General features: G+C 39.3%; 2 protein-coding genes across 2 annotated transcripts in view; one reads left to right on the forward strand and one right to left on the reverse strand.

Annotated features, from left to right (window-relative positions):
• Nucleotides 1-1,998: 1,998 nt before the first annotated feature.
• On the reverse strand, nt 1,999-14,568 carry LOC140142014 (arylsulfatase A-like). Its single transcript, XM_072163917.1, has 4 exons — nt 14,300-14,568; nt 6,756-7,379; nt 5,611-5,866; nt 1,999-3,653 (listed from the first exon to the last, which is right to left on the reverse strand). Exons 1-4 carry the CDS (start codon nt 14,539-14,541, stop codon nt 3,228-3,230), a joined length of 1,548 nt encoding a protein of 515 aa, XP_072020018.1. The 5' UTR covers nt 14,542-14,568; the 3' UTR covers nt 1,999-3,227.
• A 1,986-nt stretch (nt 14,569-16,554) lies between these two features.
• LOC140142015 (ATP-dependent zinc metalloprotease YME1L1-like) overlaps nt 16,555-18,256 on the forward strand; it is a 41,883-nt gene continuing 40,181 nt past the window's right edge. The window contains exon 1 of the mRNA XM_072163918.1: nt 16,555-16,698. Within this exon, the coding sequence (XP_072020019.1) occupies nt 16,669-16,698 (30 nt within the window). The 5' untranslated portion in view covers nt 16,555-16,668. The remainder of the gene's footprint in view (nt 16,699-18,256) is intronic.

The raw sequence follows: 18,256 nt of genomic DNA on the forward strand, positions 1-18,256 counted from the left end.
TCTGACCCTAACTTATATAAACTAAGCCTTAATCCTAACCTAAAATATAACCCTAACTCAAAACCAATAATGTTTAATAGTTAAATGTTATAAAATGTTTTGACCACAACAGGCTCCCAACCAAAACATGTTTATAACTCTTTTAAACATTTTTGTTCTTGCTGGCATGCCATGGATTTAATCCTAACACTAATCTAACCCTATTCCTAACACTAATGCTAACCATATCCTATCCATATCCTCAACCTAAAATGCCCTAAACCCTAAGGTCAGTATGCACAAAACAAGTTAGACCAGGTCTAATGTCTAACCAGGAGGGATCCTTTTACTATTTTCCTTTCTTTCTTTACTCCTAGCAAAGTCCAAAAGTTGAACTGGAGCCATCTAATATTGAGCTACATGTAAACATCTCAAAAAAAGTAACTAACCCCCTTAAATAATGGCCATTGTTCAAAAATGGGCTATTGAATTAGAAATCTGTAAAATGCGTTGGAAGCAGAATTTATTTCTGCACATTTTGACACCTCATGTGATACAATAGCCCGGAAAACAATCAAACACCGGTCAATTTAATGTAGTGAGGTCCAGATTTGAAAGTTGCACTTCCAACAATACAAAAACACTCCTATATCATTACACATTCCTTCCATTATACAAATCAATAGAATTTACTGCAACTTTTAAATCTTGGGTTACATTGATTTAAATGTACACTGTGACGTCAATAATTAGTCAATTGCTACAAATGAGGTGTCAAAATGCGCAGAAATAAATTCTGCTTCCAACGCATTTTACAGATTTCTAATTCAATAGCCCATTTTTGAACAATGGCCATTATTTAAGGTTATGAACTATTTTAAACTGTTGCGATTTGGTAGTTCACAGCATCTTGCGAATGGTAGTGAGCTTTGGCAAAAACTGCATTGCTCATTTCATAGCGAGCGTGTAGAAAAATTCAAACATCACAGATATACTTTTGTAGGTCCTGTGGTTCTTGAGATATGTTGTAAAGAGGGCTGAAACAACAACACTTTTATAAAACGTACATATTTCATTAACAACAATAAATTAAGCAAGTTTTCAAAGTATAGAATTTGTAGAATGAACTTTTGCAAAACATCAAGGTGTTATTTTTCAATAATATATTGATCTAGATAATGAGAATCGATTTTTTTGGTTGCTTCGACCAACAATACCTTAGTTACTTTTTTTGAGATGTTTACATGTATTAGATGGCTCCAGTTCAACTTTTGGAATTTGCTAGGAGTAAAGAAGGAAAGGAAAATAGTAAATTGTAACCCTTTTTGGACTAATCACCCTTTACATCTGTTTCCATTGATTAATATGGACAAGACTGTCACATTCAAATGCAACATAATTAAAGCCATAATGTACATGTATGATCTATTAAAATGAGTATGGTCAATTTTTTCAAACCTCATTTTTTTTGACATATCATGTCTCTCTAGTAGTAGAATGTAGCTGTCGAATCACTCTCTATAGGTCTGAAATATCATTCCTACCAATATTACGGACTGCTGAATACCCTCTCTATCGTTTTCAGGAATTAAGGCTAATTTATTACAATATGTCCAATATATCGAATAAATACATTGAAAGTGCTGAAACTTGAAATGTAAATTGGGTGATCATGGTGATTCTCAGCGAGCAATATTGAGTGTCTATGGCCAGTGGGAAATCGCTCATTAGAAATTGAGTTTGGGTGAGCGTGTGGCGAGCGAGAGCGATCGCTCGCCTAAAACGGCAAGGACTGAAGATAGTAAGTATGATTTCTTTCATTTTACCTCATTAGTTTGAGTTCAAATGACCAGAAAACTTTCCTGACAATTGTACTAATAACATTTGGCAAAGAATTGAACGAAATCGTATATGTTATCAAATGTAAAGAAGGTAACCATAATAGGGTCACAGTCCCACACACAAACAATGAATTGGTTGGATTCAAGAGGATCCAACATTGTATTTGGAAAAAAAAAATTTTAATAAACATCAAATTGATGGATACCAATCATTTAAATACATACAGCCTGTTCAACTTTTAAACATTGTTTACTCAAAACTTAACACATATTGCACGTGCAAAGACAGTAAATGTATCTTGGCCATACATGCCCAACTTCTAATTAGATCAACTAACGATCAACCAGAATCATCTGCAACTTCAGAAACTTGAGAAAGCACCAAGATAGATATGATCTCCACTAAATATGATATAATTGATATTGAGCACTGCATATGTGTGCATGATTTTGCAAACGAAATACAATATAATATACTATACTGGCATATTGGACATGGATTCCACCAAGTGAAATAAACACAAGTGCATAAAATAATAAGTCAAAGGAAATAATAAGGCAACAGAAACAAATTAGTTCGATCTTTCAATCGACCATCAATGCTTGGTCGATCCTAATTATTTATGAAATCAATTAATTGACTATTGTTAATTATGATGAATCTTAGTATGTATTGATATTGACCAATATAAATTTTGCATTAATTCTCATCAATTAGTTGTTAGTTCATTAATAACAAGCATCAAAGTCAGCATCGACGGTCAATCCTAAGATCGAACAAATTTGGGTCGATCCTTAGTGTAATTATTTCGTGTAATCTAATCCTAACTCTAACCCTAATCCTAACCCTAACCCTAAGCCTAATCCTAATCATAACCCTAATCCTAACCCTAATCCTAACCCTAAACTAACCCTAACTCTAACCCTAACCCTAATTTCGTGTAAAATTACATGAAGGAATAACCCAAATTTGGTTCTGATGCCTAAGTCAAATCAAGTCAAAAGACATTGACAATTTGCTCATTTTGATAAGGGGTGGTGGCATGATCAAAATAGAGAGCATACATGTAATAAAATTTGACACAGCCCCTTAAAGATCTAACATTGTTGGCCTGGTCAACTGGCAGGTTAATGCAGGAACTAAATACAAACAATTACTAAATGTTTATACTAGGAATGGGCAGGTAACCTTGTCCTTGCATATCACACAATGTTCTTATAGATGGTCAGGACCTTGGCGAGTGTTGGTTGGACACTTTTATTATCATGGATTATGTTATGCCATAAAATGCTTAGGTTGTGTAATACTTTATGAATAAATCCAGATGTGCTGTTAACTCTTTAATTACTACACATACCTGTATTTTAAAGGAAACCTAAAAAAGAAAATTGAGTGTCGTGTATGAATCATACTTTCATAATTGCAGGTGTAAATTTTGACTTGCACACACAGCATTCTGGTCTTGGGTGGCAACCCGGATTACAGCATGGCTCTAAAGAGGAGTTACTTGGCTTGTTAATCTCACTTTCTGCCCACGACATCAATGCCTCATTCTGTACCTTAATCTTGTACATCAAAGCATAGACATCCAAGTGTTTTTTGCGATCTACCACAAACTGCTCCGAGGCATCCTGGTATAAGTCGTACAGCAGAGGCGGTGCATGAGGTTTTTGCCCTGCGGAGGGTCGGCAATCTGGGTCATGGTTTTCATCACCTGAATTTGAGTTCCCGCTGGTCAGGTAATGGGCCTTGTATTGTTTGTGGCGTACTGCGTAAACACCAATGTCTGGCTCAGGAAATGTGGCATAATAGAGAAGAGTATCTCTAAGCCCCTATAAATGAAACAAACACAAAGATGCATTTCTAAGGTTAGCATTTGGTGAACTGTTTACTAATACCAGTGATGGGAAGGTGCTTGCTTTGGCAGCTGATCAAGGTAAAACTTAGTCTTTGTCAAAGACCTTCAAATGACCGAGGGCAGGGGGGCAGGGGGGCAGCAAAGCCACAAGGAGAGTGCTGCTGGCTTGACAGAGGCGCACTGTGCCTGTATTGGGCAGCTTGATAAAAGTCCCTCACAATCCATGTTTGGAGGGGGAGAGCAAAACAAGGCCATAGCAAGACATATTTGAACTCTTTGAATCCCGAATTGGCTGTAGAGGTCTTGTAAATGTTTTTAAGGTCAACTTAAATTAGGACAGGCGTTTTATTCAAATGGTGGGCAAACCTTAATTTTTAGCTAAGACCCTAGTAATAGTACTGGTTGTTGGCCCGGTTGGAAAGTAAATACATGTAGGATAAAAATAAGGGTTGATTTTACATTCATTTTCATTCATTTAGTCCAGTTCTGAATTCACCCAAAATCATTTTCAGAGGGAGCAATCTGCATGCCTTGCCACCATGTGGACACAGTAGGTGGGTGAGCTTCAAGGGCGGATCCAGGACTGCTTCCCCCCGGGGTGCTTTAAAAATAATGAAATGTCCAAAATGGCCGTGAAGCGGGCATCGCGGCGCGCTTGCGCGACGCATGGGGGTGTCTGAGGGGGGATGTGCCCCCCCTCAGAAGTAAGAAACTTTTGGAAAATGAAGACCTAATTGAAGCGATTTGGTGTGCCATTTTGGCAACATTAGTGTGTAAAATTTTAGTTTGAAAAAGCCGAAAATTTTTGAAATGACCGTCCATGAAGCCTTTCGTGGACACGTTTTCCCTATTGGCCTATATTTACATTGTTTGAAACATAAATTGGTAAATGTTGAAAGCAGAAGCGAAAATGGGCCCTTGTTTAACCACTACGCAGGGGGGTGCCTGAGAAGTTGGAAAAATGTACAAAATGAAGACCTAATTGAGGCAATTTGGTGGACGATTTGGGCACGATTAGTGTGTAAAATTTTACTTTGAAAAAGCCGAAAATTTGTGAAATGACCGCCCATGAAGCCTTTCTTGGACAAGCAGGAGCAAAAATGGCCACTTGTTTAACGACTATACGCAGGGGGGTGTCTGAGGGGGATGTTCCCCCCTCATAAGTTGTAAAATTTTGCAACATGAAGGTCCACTGGAAGCCATTTGGTGCAGCATTTTTATGTCATTGTTTTAGTTTTATTTAAACAGAAAAAGGGCCCGAACTCAATTTGCAAAATATTAAATGTTATACAGGTCCACTGACACTTTACAAGACTTTAGACTCGCAGAAGTCAGCATAGAGTCGTCTTATGACTTTGGTGATAAAATGTGATGGGCCGGCCCTGCATATCGGCGGGTCTGCAGTAAGTTTCACATGCTTTTGGGACGAGAATCCGCATTCAAGCAATGCCTAAAATAATCACAGGCCTATATTATAGGACCTACTTCCTATCTACCCGACTGCAGTATTTTTAGGCATGGACCTACTCATACCACATGCAATTGAGATTTTTCTCTCCTCCTTTTCTTTTCTCCTTTTTGCCCTTTCCCCTTTCTCTTCTCTTCTATTCTCTCCTTTCCTCTTTTGTGTGAGAAGAGGGCCGCCCCCCTAATCCACGCCTGCTGTAAAGTTAGTGACCAAAACGGGGGTCTAGACAGTGTTGGAAGGGCCCTTGCCTATGGAAATTTTGCATTTCTGTACTCAATTCGCGCGATTTGGTGTATACCTGTTTTTCTTTCTTTCTCTTTTTTTCTTTCTTTCTCTCTTTCTTTCTTCTCTCTTTCTCTCTCTCTTTTTTTTTTTTTTTGCGATTCATACCCCGGGGTGCTGCAGCCACCAAAGCACCCCCCCTGGATCCGCGCTTGGTGAGCTTAAATAGTTGCATACATACCCTTCCATGATTAAATAGTATGTTGCCCATGTCCAATCCATCTAGCACCACACTAGGCAAAGGCACTTGTGCTATATTTGCTATAGTAGGTAGCAGATCCAATGTGCTGGCTATCTCCCTGGTCACACCTGGCTTAATGTGACCAGGCCAGTAAGCTATCGCTGGTACTCGCTGACCACCTTCATAAGTTGTACCTTTACCACACTTGAGAAGTCCTGCATTGCCCACACCATCATAAGGCCGTAATAAGCAGGGACTGCAAGATACAAGTGTTAAATAGGACTTAATACTCTGTTTTAGCCCAACGTGTGTACCCAAATGCAACATGCCCAAGCCCAACTATCATGGACCACTGGCACGCATCTGGAGTAAATTTAGCTAAGGGCTCATATTGAAATACCCTACCACGTTTTCACTCAGAAAGAAGGCAGGATTCCCCTCGCTAAGCGTGCGCCTCAGGAAAGCTCAGTCATAAAAGCGAATGGATTATATGCATCAGTGATACACCCTGCCCAGGATTTTAACAAAAAAGGCGGCTAGCACAGGAAAGCTGCAGGATGGCGCACACCTTCCTGTGTAAGGGAATTTCAATATGAGCCCTAAAGGAAGTTCACATGTTTTATATCATGGCCACTTTTTTTAGTGATTGGTTCAAATTCAAATTGAGAAATAATTTGGTTCAGTCTTCCTTCACTTCATGAAACATGAATATGCTCTTGCTTGCTTATCATATAATTATATTGAAATTTGGTTCATGGTCTGGGCTTTGGATTAGATGGTATTTATCAAAGACAGAACCATTATTATTTTAAAAAATAAAATAAAAGTAAGGCGCAAAGTTTTTATCATATTTGCAATATCTTGGATTTAGGTTTTCTCTACGGAAGTCAATTTGTGCGAAATTCCTTCCCACAATGCAATATGTGTATTGCATAACAAAGAATATTGATTAACCTCCGAACTGTATCCATTGTTATGCAAAACGCTTATTGCATTGTGGGAAGGAATTTCAGTACAAATTGACTTCCAGTAAAGAAACCCTAAATCTGTGTATTAAGTGAAAAAGTACACAAACAAACAAACAAAAGCAAAACACAACAAATAAAAAAGAGAACTAAAATGAACATTTCCTCTGTCATATTTACCCATTGTCTGATGTAAAGAAGATGAATGTATCTTCTTCCAAATCATGTGCTCTTAGTTCTTCAAGCATCTCTCCAACCATCCAATCCATTTCAAGCAGCATATTTCCAAAGGGTCCTCGTTCAGTTGCATTTGTAAATTTCTTGTTTGAAAACATTGGATTATGTGTTTGATGGAATGCATACAAGAGAAAGAACGGCTGATTTGTTTGAGCTTGCTTTCTTATCCATGTTCTTGCTTCCTCAGAATATTTATTACTCAGCTTTGTGAAGTCTGTTGGCTGTTCAATAACCACAGTATCTTTAAACAATGGACACGCTACAACGTCAGTATTACAAGTATAAAAGCATGGTTGGTCAGGATAGAAACATTTCAAACAAGGACACATATCATGTGTGTATGGAATCCCATAGTATGAATCAAACCCTTGATTTGTAGGCATGTATTTGTTGTTTTCCCCAACTCCTAAGTGCCACTTGCCGATGAGTGCTGTACTGTAGTTCTTAGCTTTCAGAGTCTCGGCTATAGTGATTTCTTTTAATGGCAGACCTCCTGAAGATTGGGGATAGAAGACCCCTGGCCACACCCCAGTGCGTGGTGGTTGACGACCAGTCAGCAATGATGCTCTGCAAATCAAGGTAAATTAGATGGTCATTAATATTAAAATCACAGGCATGAATATTCAATACATGTAGATTTGAGAAGCAAAATCAGTGCAAGCCAAAAATTAAATTCTAGTTTGCAGAATATGGGGGGGGGGGGGATATTCCTTTGTTCTTGTGATGACTAAACTTTTAATAAGTTTCTCACAATAGATGATAGAAACATGTGATTTTCAGTGAAATCAAACTAACAAATTCCTACTTTTAGAAATAAAAAGCGATTACTATTAATAGTAATCACTAAATAATGATCACTACAATCATCAAAATGCTAACAAAAATGTAGGATGTAATATTCTTAAAATGATGAGTTTCCTTTTCTTTTTTTCTTTTTTGTATTTTGCTGTCCCATGATCATAACACTAAGCAGCAGCAGCAAAGCTGAAGTGATTCATAAATATAATTGAGTCACTGAAATTCCAGTTTAGTAACTGGATTCCTTGCCTCTATAATATACATAACTTTTGTTACCAGTGTGTGTAATTATTTTTTGAGAAAAATGCAAAAATAGTCACAAATTTATCAAGGGGTGTAGTACCACCTTAAACAACACTGATACAAAATGCAAGACCAGGGGTCAGCAACCGCTTTGAAGCAGTGTGCTTCTCTGGTTGTCAGATGTTATGATGATCATTTATGATAATACAGGTCTAGGTAGAGATTTATGTCTACATGACCTGTCACAAAAACAAGACCAAGTTGACAATTGACATGTTGTTGAATTAGTTTTTCATTCGGGAGGAAGCGGAATGCCCTTTTTTTGGTGAACCATGAAAAACTCAGCTATATTATTTTGCAGTAAACCTTTGACAAGAGCGTATTTTAAGCTTACATCGCGTATGTGTTGAAATGCACTTGTCTCTTATTGGCTGCCGAGGCCAATCTGCTGTTGCCAAGTGGAAATTTATGAATGAACTTTTTGCGCCGTATGCGTTGTTAGCTCTGACTTAGCAACATGCACGGTAGTACGCGCTTATCAAAGGTTAAGTACTGCAAAATATTATTTATAGGACCCTATCTGATGTTGTCACACCGGTGGCAATGCGGACTGTTTTTATGTCTAATGATCCAGTGGCGTAGTGTAGGTCATCATATTGGGGAACACCAACCATGTTTGGGGGCACTGGGTATGATTGGGGGGCACAAGCTGTTTTTCAGCAATTTTGCAATCGATTGGGGGCACGTGTCCCCCTGTGCCCTGCCCACTACGCCACTGTAATGATCAACCAACTTTCTTAAACTGACTATTCACAATGGCATGATGGTAAAAGTGCATTGCTTCCTATCTCTTCCGGGATCTCTTCATGGAACATCAGGCACTTATTGTCCACTTTCCCTATTCGCTGCCCACACAACCCACTCAAATAGACCCATGACCTCTGCTGGTGACCAGGTATCAGGACTTTCACTAGTTAGCATCACTGTGAAAAAAGTAACCAGCCGATTATTTTCGTAGGCGCTCAAATTATTATCTGATTGTGGTTCATATTTCATTCGAAAATGTAGGAAGGAAAGCTGCAACTAGTTCATTTTTGCAACTCAATACAATACTTCTCCAAAAGCAAAGGTCCCCGTGTTATTTCAATACAAACAAAAATGCCAGTGACCATAGCACAGAATGGTATTCAGGGGCATGCCCCGCCCAAACCCTTTGTGCTACACTCTTCGTAGGAGCTGTCAGTCAAGATTTTCTAACAATCTCATTGGTGTCCAAATTTGATTGGCATACAGTGCAGTGAAAAATGCAAACAGCCTCTTTCCAACCCAGCATTTTCAGCTCCATGGGCAAGTTCAGTGGGCAGTGTTGCCAAAACTTTTCAGCGTCAAGGCGCGGCGCATTGACTCGCCAGGCCGCGGTAAAAGATTCTCAAGTAGCCCAATTTTTTAAGCTTCCAAAAAAGTGCCCAATACCGGATATTTGGGCGGATATACCCAAATTTCGAACGTAAATCACCCAATTGGGCGGAAAAGCACTTGACTTTTAAACTTCCGGTACTCACTAGGAAGTTACTAACCGATCAATAAATGGTCACAAAACCCATTGTAATTGCAATTTGGAGCTTTAGAGACTCAGAACCTTTATAAATCGGCTAAATTGAAAGGAAAATATATCAAATTACTGCCGCGGCCTGACACTGTCAAAAGTAGCCCAATTTTAGGCAAGTAGCGGCATGCTTTTTTGAGTAGCGGCAAGTGATCGCCAAGTAGCCCAATTGTGCGCCTAAGGCGCGGCGTTGGCATCACTGTCAGTGGGACCAGCCAGGGATTTTCAAGTGGGTATTATTGATTGGTTTGTGTGGTTAGTGAAGAGTGATCAGTTATGCAGCTTGCTGATTGGTTGAGCGTAAAGAAGTGGATAATGGCCCATTCATAAACCTAAATGGTGTAGTTTTTAACTTGGTTTGTACATGTAGCATTCACAAAGGTGGAGATGTATTAGACCCAGTCCACACTAGTATATTTTCGTCATCGTGTCATAATTACCCGATTATGACACGATTATGATACATGAATGATGAGAGCGTCCACACGGTCAACGCCTCGTCATCGTGTCATAATAAATTCACGCAACGGTAATTACAAAGCCCATTGAGTAAACATAAATACAACGACAAAATGCGTACACACGGGTAATTTTCATCATTAATTACGACACGATCATGCTAGAAACCGGCCCAATGATGGAAATTTTCATCATTCGCGAATGATGACACGATTGTAATATGCCGACGACATTGAGCGGACACACGGTACTAATATTATAATACGATTATGACACGATCGTAATCGACAGGAAAAAACACACTGTTGTGGACCGGGCCTAATTTATTTATTTATTTATTTATTTATTTACAACATGTTTACCCAGGGTAGCCCGATTCAGCCGAAGCTGGTCTAACACGGGGCCCTGCAAAATACATAAAAGGAATATAATTATAGAGAATTACAAAGAATATAATTATACAATTTACAACTCAAGCCATTATTAAAAGATACATTAAAAGAATATAAATCTCACATACATTTGTACAGTTTGCAATAATTATTAAAACTCACATGCCATTATTAAATGAACATTGATCCATAAAAACATCATATAAAACACATAATAACTCAGTAACATATATATTTCAAGATGTTATTTACATTATACACTATTTAATTAAAACTGGTGAAAATATACATTTTTGTAATACCGTTTAAAAGTTTGCACATTTATTGAGTTTCTAATATCATTTTCAATGTGGTCCATAACAGCTAACTGCACTATGATCATTGTCTTACTTTTATTCTAATCATCTCAGATCACAAGTTACTGTTTACTTTAACGCACAAAACACAAATATATTTACGCGTTCAGGCACTTCAGGCACCGCTTCAAATCCAAAGTCCCAAAGTCATATCTTATTTACCACCAATGCAAAAATAAGCTCAAAATTGGCCAGGGGTGTAGTACCCCCTTTATTTTCTGTGTAGAATATGTAAATTGTGTTTGGGCCCCGGTTTGTGCCAATTTGGCTGACTGGCAAATGTGTTTTAAAACTAAGGTTTGCCTTTCATACCTACAGCAATGAATAATTTGTCTTAGGTGGAAGGGGGGGGGTCATCACCGGCGTGTCCAGGATCTTTTCTTGCGGGGGTTCAGAGGCACAGTGTCAACAGCCAGTGTTATAAATATAAACTTAATACTCCGTTGGTGAGCGACGCGACAGGCGATTGGTATTTCACCGAACGCGACGGGCGATTGGTATTTCACCAAACGCAAGAAAAGTAGGCCTACCGTATCTGATTGGCTAGAAAAACTCAAAATGGAGACATGTATTCAATTCGATTGAATCGATATTCTATTATTGACACAGATAAAGAAAGTTGATAAATGTACATTGTATTATTGATACAGCACCTGGGTTTTACACAGGTTCCTTTGTAGTATAATTCATTTCTCAAACAGTTGAAAATATCACAATTTTTACTTTGGATTTCAAAATTTTAACTTATAAAATGCAGTTTTCCACAGCAAACAGCAAGGCCACGCTAATTAGTGTACCGGTATTGCTTTTCGAGTTAGTGTACTGGAAACAAAACCTGCGTTTTTCCTGAAAACAAATCGAATTTTCTATAATAGTAACACTATATGTGGTACTGATCATGCGCAAATCGTAGAATAGAAACTAAGCGGCAGGCTCTATGGCAGGGCTATGGTATCTCATGGTATGCTTAGCCTGAGTCACTCGGCCTATCTCGAACAAAATCGCCATGCGTAGCTTTTGAAAAATGAGAGGATTTATGGTACTATCACGGCAATTTTTGACACGAAGATATAGGGATGATGACGCAGTGAGAGGGGCTTTCAGATTTATGCGGGGGGCTTATGGCTAAATTCACCAAAAAACGGCTGATTTTACATGTTTTTAACAAAGTGCACGGGGCAATCAGCACCCAAATCCCCCCCTGGACACGCCACTGGTCATAAAAATTTTCGACCCAAGATAGGGGAGTCATAAAAAAATTGCCATATGTCACCGACATATTTGGGACTCCCCCCCCCCCCTTCCAAAGAAAATGCCAGCCACCTTAATTTGCGCACTGAGAAAAATGCAAAATTTAGTCACAAAATTTATCAGGGCAGGGGGTGTATCATGGTATTGTTCGAGCATATTCTCTAACGTAAAGCTTTGCTTTGCGAGGGCATCCGTGAGCAAATTCGTTGCTAGTGTTTTTGTAGTACATGTACCAGACTTGTAGTACCCGTACCCGTACTCGTACCCGTACCCGCACTCGCGTCCCAATTTCCGTACCCGTCCCCGTACCCCCACCCATGGCTCCGGACCCGCACCGTACTCATGCCCTATTTTGGCTTCGGACCCGTACCGCATTCCGTACTCATGGACTGGGACCCGCACCCGTACCCGTACTCATGGCCTGGGACCCGTGCCGCATTACCCATACTCATGGCCCGGGACCCGTACCCGTACTCATGGCCTGGGACCCGTACCCGTACCCGTACTCATGCCCCGGGACCCGTACCCGTACCGTGGACACGGGTACCATGGGTACGGGTACCATACCATACAGTGCCTGCCTACATGCATGTAAGAGAGGATAAGTACTTATTTCGAACACTGACTACATGTAGCATTCACACTCTGACTGATACAGAAAAAAATAGCAAACTGGAAGTAAAACATTTCAAGAAATTGTTGTTTGTGGTGAATTTCAAGTTATCATGTTTTGATATCATTATTATAGCATTATTTTATTCATCATTTTAATATTCCCCATCCAAATACACTCCCCTAGCACAAGTGCACACATAAAAACTACATTTTCCCACCACATGTACTTGGGCAGTGTGTGCATTTGAGTCAAATGATACATGGTTCCTTTGCCATACCATGTTTACAGAAATTTATGATTTATTGGAGCTTGTAGGCAAAACATTAATAATTATCCAGATGTGTATAATTAATGATAATAATTATATTAAGCTAATGGATAATCTGGTGGATGTGTGCTGGGATGTGTGGATGTGCATGAAAGGCTTCACTAAATTTGATATTGACAATTAAGTCTACAAATTTTGGATCAAATTTGAAATCCAGTTGATGTTTTGAGGTGAATAATAACTTGAATGCTATATCACTGCTAAATAAATGTATGTTGAAATTAGTATTCAGTCTGTGTGTCAATACACAGACATAGTTTGCATGATTTTTGCATCCCAAAATATTTAAGCTAGATTCACTAAGACCATCACCAATCTCTTTTTGTACTTGATTAATTCCACAACACCAGTTCTACAAGTTTCTGTAAATGGAAGTACTTCTTAGCAAATAGAAATGTCTCAGCAACTCATGGCACACACAACAAATTAAAATGTTGTATATACCTATGAAAAAATTAATTTCTCTAATTCTGTTGGTGCGAAATGTAGTTTAATTCATTTGTTGTGTTATAAATGACATCAAAGAGTGTATTTACAGCAAGGTATAATAGCCAATAAATTAATGTCAATAATCAATAACAATAGCTTTGTTTATACCCATGTACCCATAATGGGACTCATACAATGTTTCTAGTCCCACTATCTGTACCCGTACCCATTGCCCGTACCCGTACCCATACTGTAGGTATCACAGGGAAACCTCGGTTAACACATTTGTTAGTCAGTCAAAATGGCCTAAACCGGCAATACAAATTTACATTGAAATTAAAAAGAAGCTTTTTAAGAAGGAAACCTTCATAAATATGTTGTCTATACTTCACTTGACCCAAATATATGATTTTTTTTGGTGATGAGAGACTCGCACATGGAATTCCAGAGAGATTTTGATAGCAGTTCCATTAAAAAAAGGTGCTATCGTCATGAGACTAAGATCTAGAAACACCCCCATAATGCTGTTTTGGGGAATTTTGCTAGGAGAATCTTTTTGATGAAAGTCAATCTTTGACAAGATGTAACTTTGCTACGGAAAGTGCTATGACAAAAAGGTTTTCAGTGTTGGCTTTCTTTACTCAAGGGCTTTAATTTGATATATAAAATGATGCAGTTTGATGGCAAATTTGAATTCACCTGGCATACCTACATACTGGGACCCGTACCCGTACCCGTACTCGAGTCCCAATTTCCGTACCCGTACCCGTACTCATGGCTCCGGACCCGTACCCGTACCCGTACCCGCCCCCCAGTTTGGGTTCGGACCCGTACCCGCATCTGCGTACTCATGGCTTCGGACCCGTGCCCGCACCGCACCCATGGCCTGGGACCCGCACCCGCACTCCATGGTCTGGGACCCGCACCCGACTCATGGCTCGGACCCGTACCCGTACCCGTACTCATGACGGGTCCCAATACTACAAGTCTGAGTACCACCTAAGCTTACCGTGATGGACTGCACACAGGATTAGCAGAATAGAAATCTGTAAACCGTAATCCGGCTGCCACTAACTGCTCTAAAACGGGAGCTTCTGAAATTGGATGCCCATAAGACGGTAGATCTCCGTAGCCAAGATCATCTGCTAATAAAATAATAATATTCGGAGGCTTCGACGATACTGCTATTACCAGGAACATCCACCAAAATAAGTGATAAACCAGGAAACTTTTCACCATGGAGGCTGCCATGTTCGTTCCTTTTTTCGTTTCCTCTTTTTAATGGAGCACCAAGACTCCGCCTATGGCAAGCCAAGTGTTCGGTAATTCGATAAACTTGGTTTTTCTCCCGGATTTGTCTGATTATTCATTTATAAACTTATACCCCTCCGACCTGCAAAAAATCGCTTGTACCCCCCTACTGACCTACCAAAAATGCTTACCCCCCTCCTACAAAATATCTTTGCCCCCCCATTATTTGCACCCCAAGGCCCCACGGGCCGCGGGGTAGGGGAGACCGGGGCAAAGTGGAACAAAAATTTTTTGTCCAGCCCAAATAGGATTACGAAGCAAGGCAAGGCAAAATTTAAGGTTTATAATCTTACCTTAGGACTGCAACTAACAAATGACATTAATAAAGTTGATCAAAAATGCAGTTGTATTAAATGGTGTGAACTTGAAAAAGGTCGTTCCGCTTTGCTCCAGGTTCATTTGGGCCGGGGTAGAGTGAAACGTGGAGGGGGCATTACAGAAATGCATCCCCTTCAGTTGTGTCTTCATTGTCAACAACACTTAGGGCCTACCTCCTGGTATATCAGTATACTATGGCCGGATAAATTTCTATTGCATAGTTCTGAATGGGGTCTGTTTCCGGTGTTCCATTTTGCCCCATCCATGTTGGACACTTTCCACTTTGCCCCGGTCCACTTTGCCCGACCAAGTGAGATTTCTCCCAACACGCATCACTATCATAATGTATGCTACCCCTGTTACCATGCATAGAGTAGACTTAAGCCCATCTATCATTAATATGACCAGTCTATGACTACCGAAGTAATTCAGCAAAAGCACATGCACAGTACTTTGGCAGATAATAATATTTCTATAAATTATCAGGTTTTCCATATGAAAAACAGACATTTTCTGTAAAAAGCACACATATCTGAGACACTCGATCACCTCCGGTCACAAATTATGCTATAGCTGTTACGTATGAGTGTGATGTTCTTATTACATGAGCTTGGCGATTGAGGGCGGATATACAAAAGTTAATGGGGTGTTCCGCTTTGCCCGTGTTCCACTTTGCCCGGTCTCCTCTACGGGTGTATTGCATCACCCCACTTAATTAGTCGGCCAATATTATTAAACCCATTTATTCCAGTGGCCGGCACATTGAAAGTGGGGGCCAGGTTGTTCAGTTCCCCCGAACGGATTAGGAGCAAAATTTGATGTTTTCCCCATGAATCCCCGAATGACCAACAAAAGTGGGGGGACATGGTCCCCCTGCCCCCGCCCGGCCCCCGCCCCTCCCTTTGCGCATGCCACTGATTTATACACCTGGGTGGAGAGGAGTATTAATCGAGATAAAGTGCCTTACTCAAGGGCCCAACACGATGGCGTCGCCGGGGCTCGAACCCGCAACTTTCCGATTATGAGTCCGCTCGGCCACCATGCTCTCATAAAACATGATGAGAAAACCTTTTTTGGAGCCAATCTTGCTGAAAATGAACATGGAAATAAATTGCTGTTGAAGTTAAAAGTGTTTGCCAGGGCACTTTGATCAAAGCTCACAGGAAAATTTGACAATTCTTGTTTGTCTCCCTCACATCGCGCTGGAGTAAATCTACCGAGCCCCTTGAGAAGTTTGACCAAAATCCGTTCATAACTTGACATTAAACAGGACATAAGAACTTGAGTGAACAAATTTTATTTTATTTATTTTATTCATATTTATCCAGGGTAGGCCTAGCCCAATTCAGCCGATAGCTGGTCTTACATGGGGCCCTGCAATACATTTACATAACATTAAAAGGCAACCATTTTCAACATGCAATTTATATAGAATATACAACTATACAAATTGTTTTTGGATTGAGGATTTTTTTCTTTTTAATTCTGGATTCGAAGTAAAAAAGAAAAGAATGAAAGAAAAGAAAAGAAGAAAGAATCGGTAGCAAAAGATAAATCGCAACTGCCTACCGCTGACAGTTATTTTGACCTTGCTCTGGTCACAGGTCACAGGTTAGAAGGTCACGTTGTCATCCGGCAGATCCAGATTACATGATGATTTTAGTAACTAATTAGATAACCTAAACATCAGAATTCTCGTGATATTTTATATTTAATTTTACATGCAATAGTTGAAGTTGAAATATAACAATGTTTTCTGTCAGCGGAATCACTCCACAGGTAAAAAATAAATCGGAATAATGTCGTATTTATGACTTTAATATATACCGGTAGCGTACTAAAATATTTTGTTAACTTTGAGACGAGTGACATGCTGCTAATAATGGCATGCACTGCACGTAAGCTTACATTATACATGACGTATTTCACATCATTGCATTTACGTGCTTGCATGCTTGCTGAGCTTGCATCATTACTTACATTTCAAAATGTAATGTCACACCAATACAAAGCAAATGATATGCTAGTCCACGTCCGAATAATCGGACCCAGAACAAAATATTAATTTCTGACATGATCCTGTTCTGGGTAGACTTGCTTGCCAGTCCTATATACGCCGTACCTATGTATATTAAGGACTGGCTTACGCCATTTTGGATGTCAATGGGAAATACACGCTTAACGATTTGCGCCGGTTAGAAACTTGAAAAAAAATCTTTACAATTTTATCAATGTATATAAAAGTGGTACCAACCTTATTGTGCTTGCTAATTTAAGACTCGGTTGAAACAAAATTAAGGATCGAATGCATTTTAGTGTCCAAAAGGCAAAATTATCGTCAAAGTTCTGTCGAAATCGGCACCCTTGCGAAGGGTTCAGAATTGAATCGAACGAAAATATCCGATCTTTGCGATCAAAAACACAAAATTACAACTTTAAACATACTATTGGCAAAAGACATTATTACCAAACAATATAGAATAGAACATTTGACATCATTTTCTCAAAATATTGAAGAAATTTGCTCACTAGACATCGAAAAAGTACGCAATCCAATTCCCGTTCAAACGCGTGAGAAACTGAAAGTGCATAATCCGGACTAGTTCTGGGTCTGAACTGTTTCCATATGAAATCTTGATGGCAAATTGGACAATAGAAGCACATGGTTCTACGTGACAGCTTTTTAATCCCTATTCATGTTACGTGAATCACGCTATTGTGGACCATCCTTCTGATACTTGAGTGTTTGGACACTTTTTACTCGCACGACGACTGTCAACTTGTAAATAAAGCACCTAGCACATTGGACTTTGCACCGTGCATGAGCATGACCAGTTTCCTTGACACTACATCCTTACTTATGGATCCTGTCGAGTATCGTCGTAGAAGTAGAAGTAGAAGTGGAACGGTCTTTAGTTTTGTCTACATACCTCTCTCTGTTTGTAAACAAACCAGGAGGTCGAAATCGTCCTCCTCGCTGGATACGAAAGTCAGCGTAATAGTACGGCACTAATGATATGCATGGAGATAATTAAGAGTCACTGTCACTGACACTGTAGTAGTGATGTGGTCGGCACCGTTTTTTATTGTCGACATGTCGATATAATTCGTATACCGACGTCGACAGTGTGTCGACATAAAAAAACAATTCTAAAAAAAATTCTAAAAAAAAAAAAAAAAAAATTTTTTAAATTTTCAAAAAATATTTTTGGCCAGAAAATCAAGATATAGGCCCAAACTGACTTGTTATTCAAGGTTGGAAACCAGAGAAATACTGCTACTCTAAAAAAAAAAAAAAAAAAAATGCCAATTTTATTTTACAAAGTTGGAAAAAGTT

Source organism: Amphiura filiformis, chromosome 20, assembly GCF_039555335.1.
Source record: "Amphiura filiformis chromosome 20, Afil_fr2py, whole genome shotgun sequence".
NCBI lineage: Eukaryota > Metazoa > Echinodermata > Ophiuroidea > Amphilepidida > Amphiuridae > Amphiura > Amphiura filiformis.

Coding starts and splice junctions, on each gene's coding strand:
- LOC140142014 (XM_072163917.1), bottom strand. CDS start 14,541: ATGGCAGCCTCCATGGTGAAAAGTTTCCTGGTTTATCACTTATTTTGG. Junction 7,380..14,299: donor CCTGTGTGCAGTCCATCACG/GTAAGCTTAGGT, acceptor CTTGATTTGCAG/AGCATCATTGCTGACTGGTC. Junction 5,867..6,755: donor TTCTTTACATCAGACAATGG/GTAAATATGACA, acceptor TGTATCTTGCAG/TCCCTGCTTATTACGGCCTT.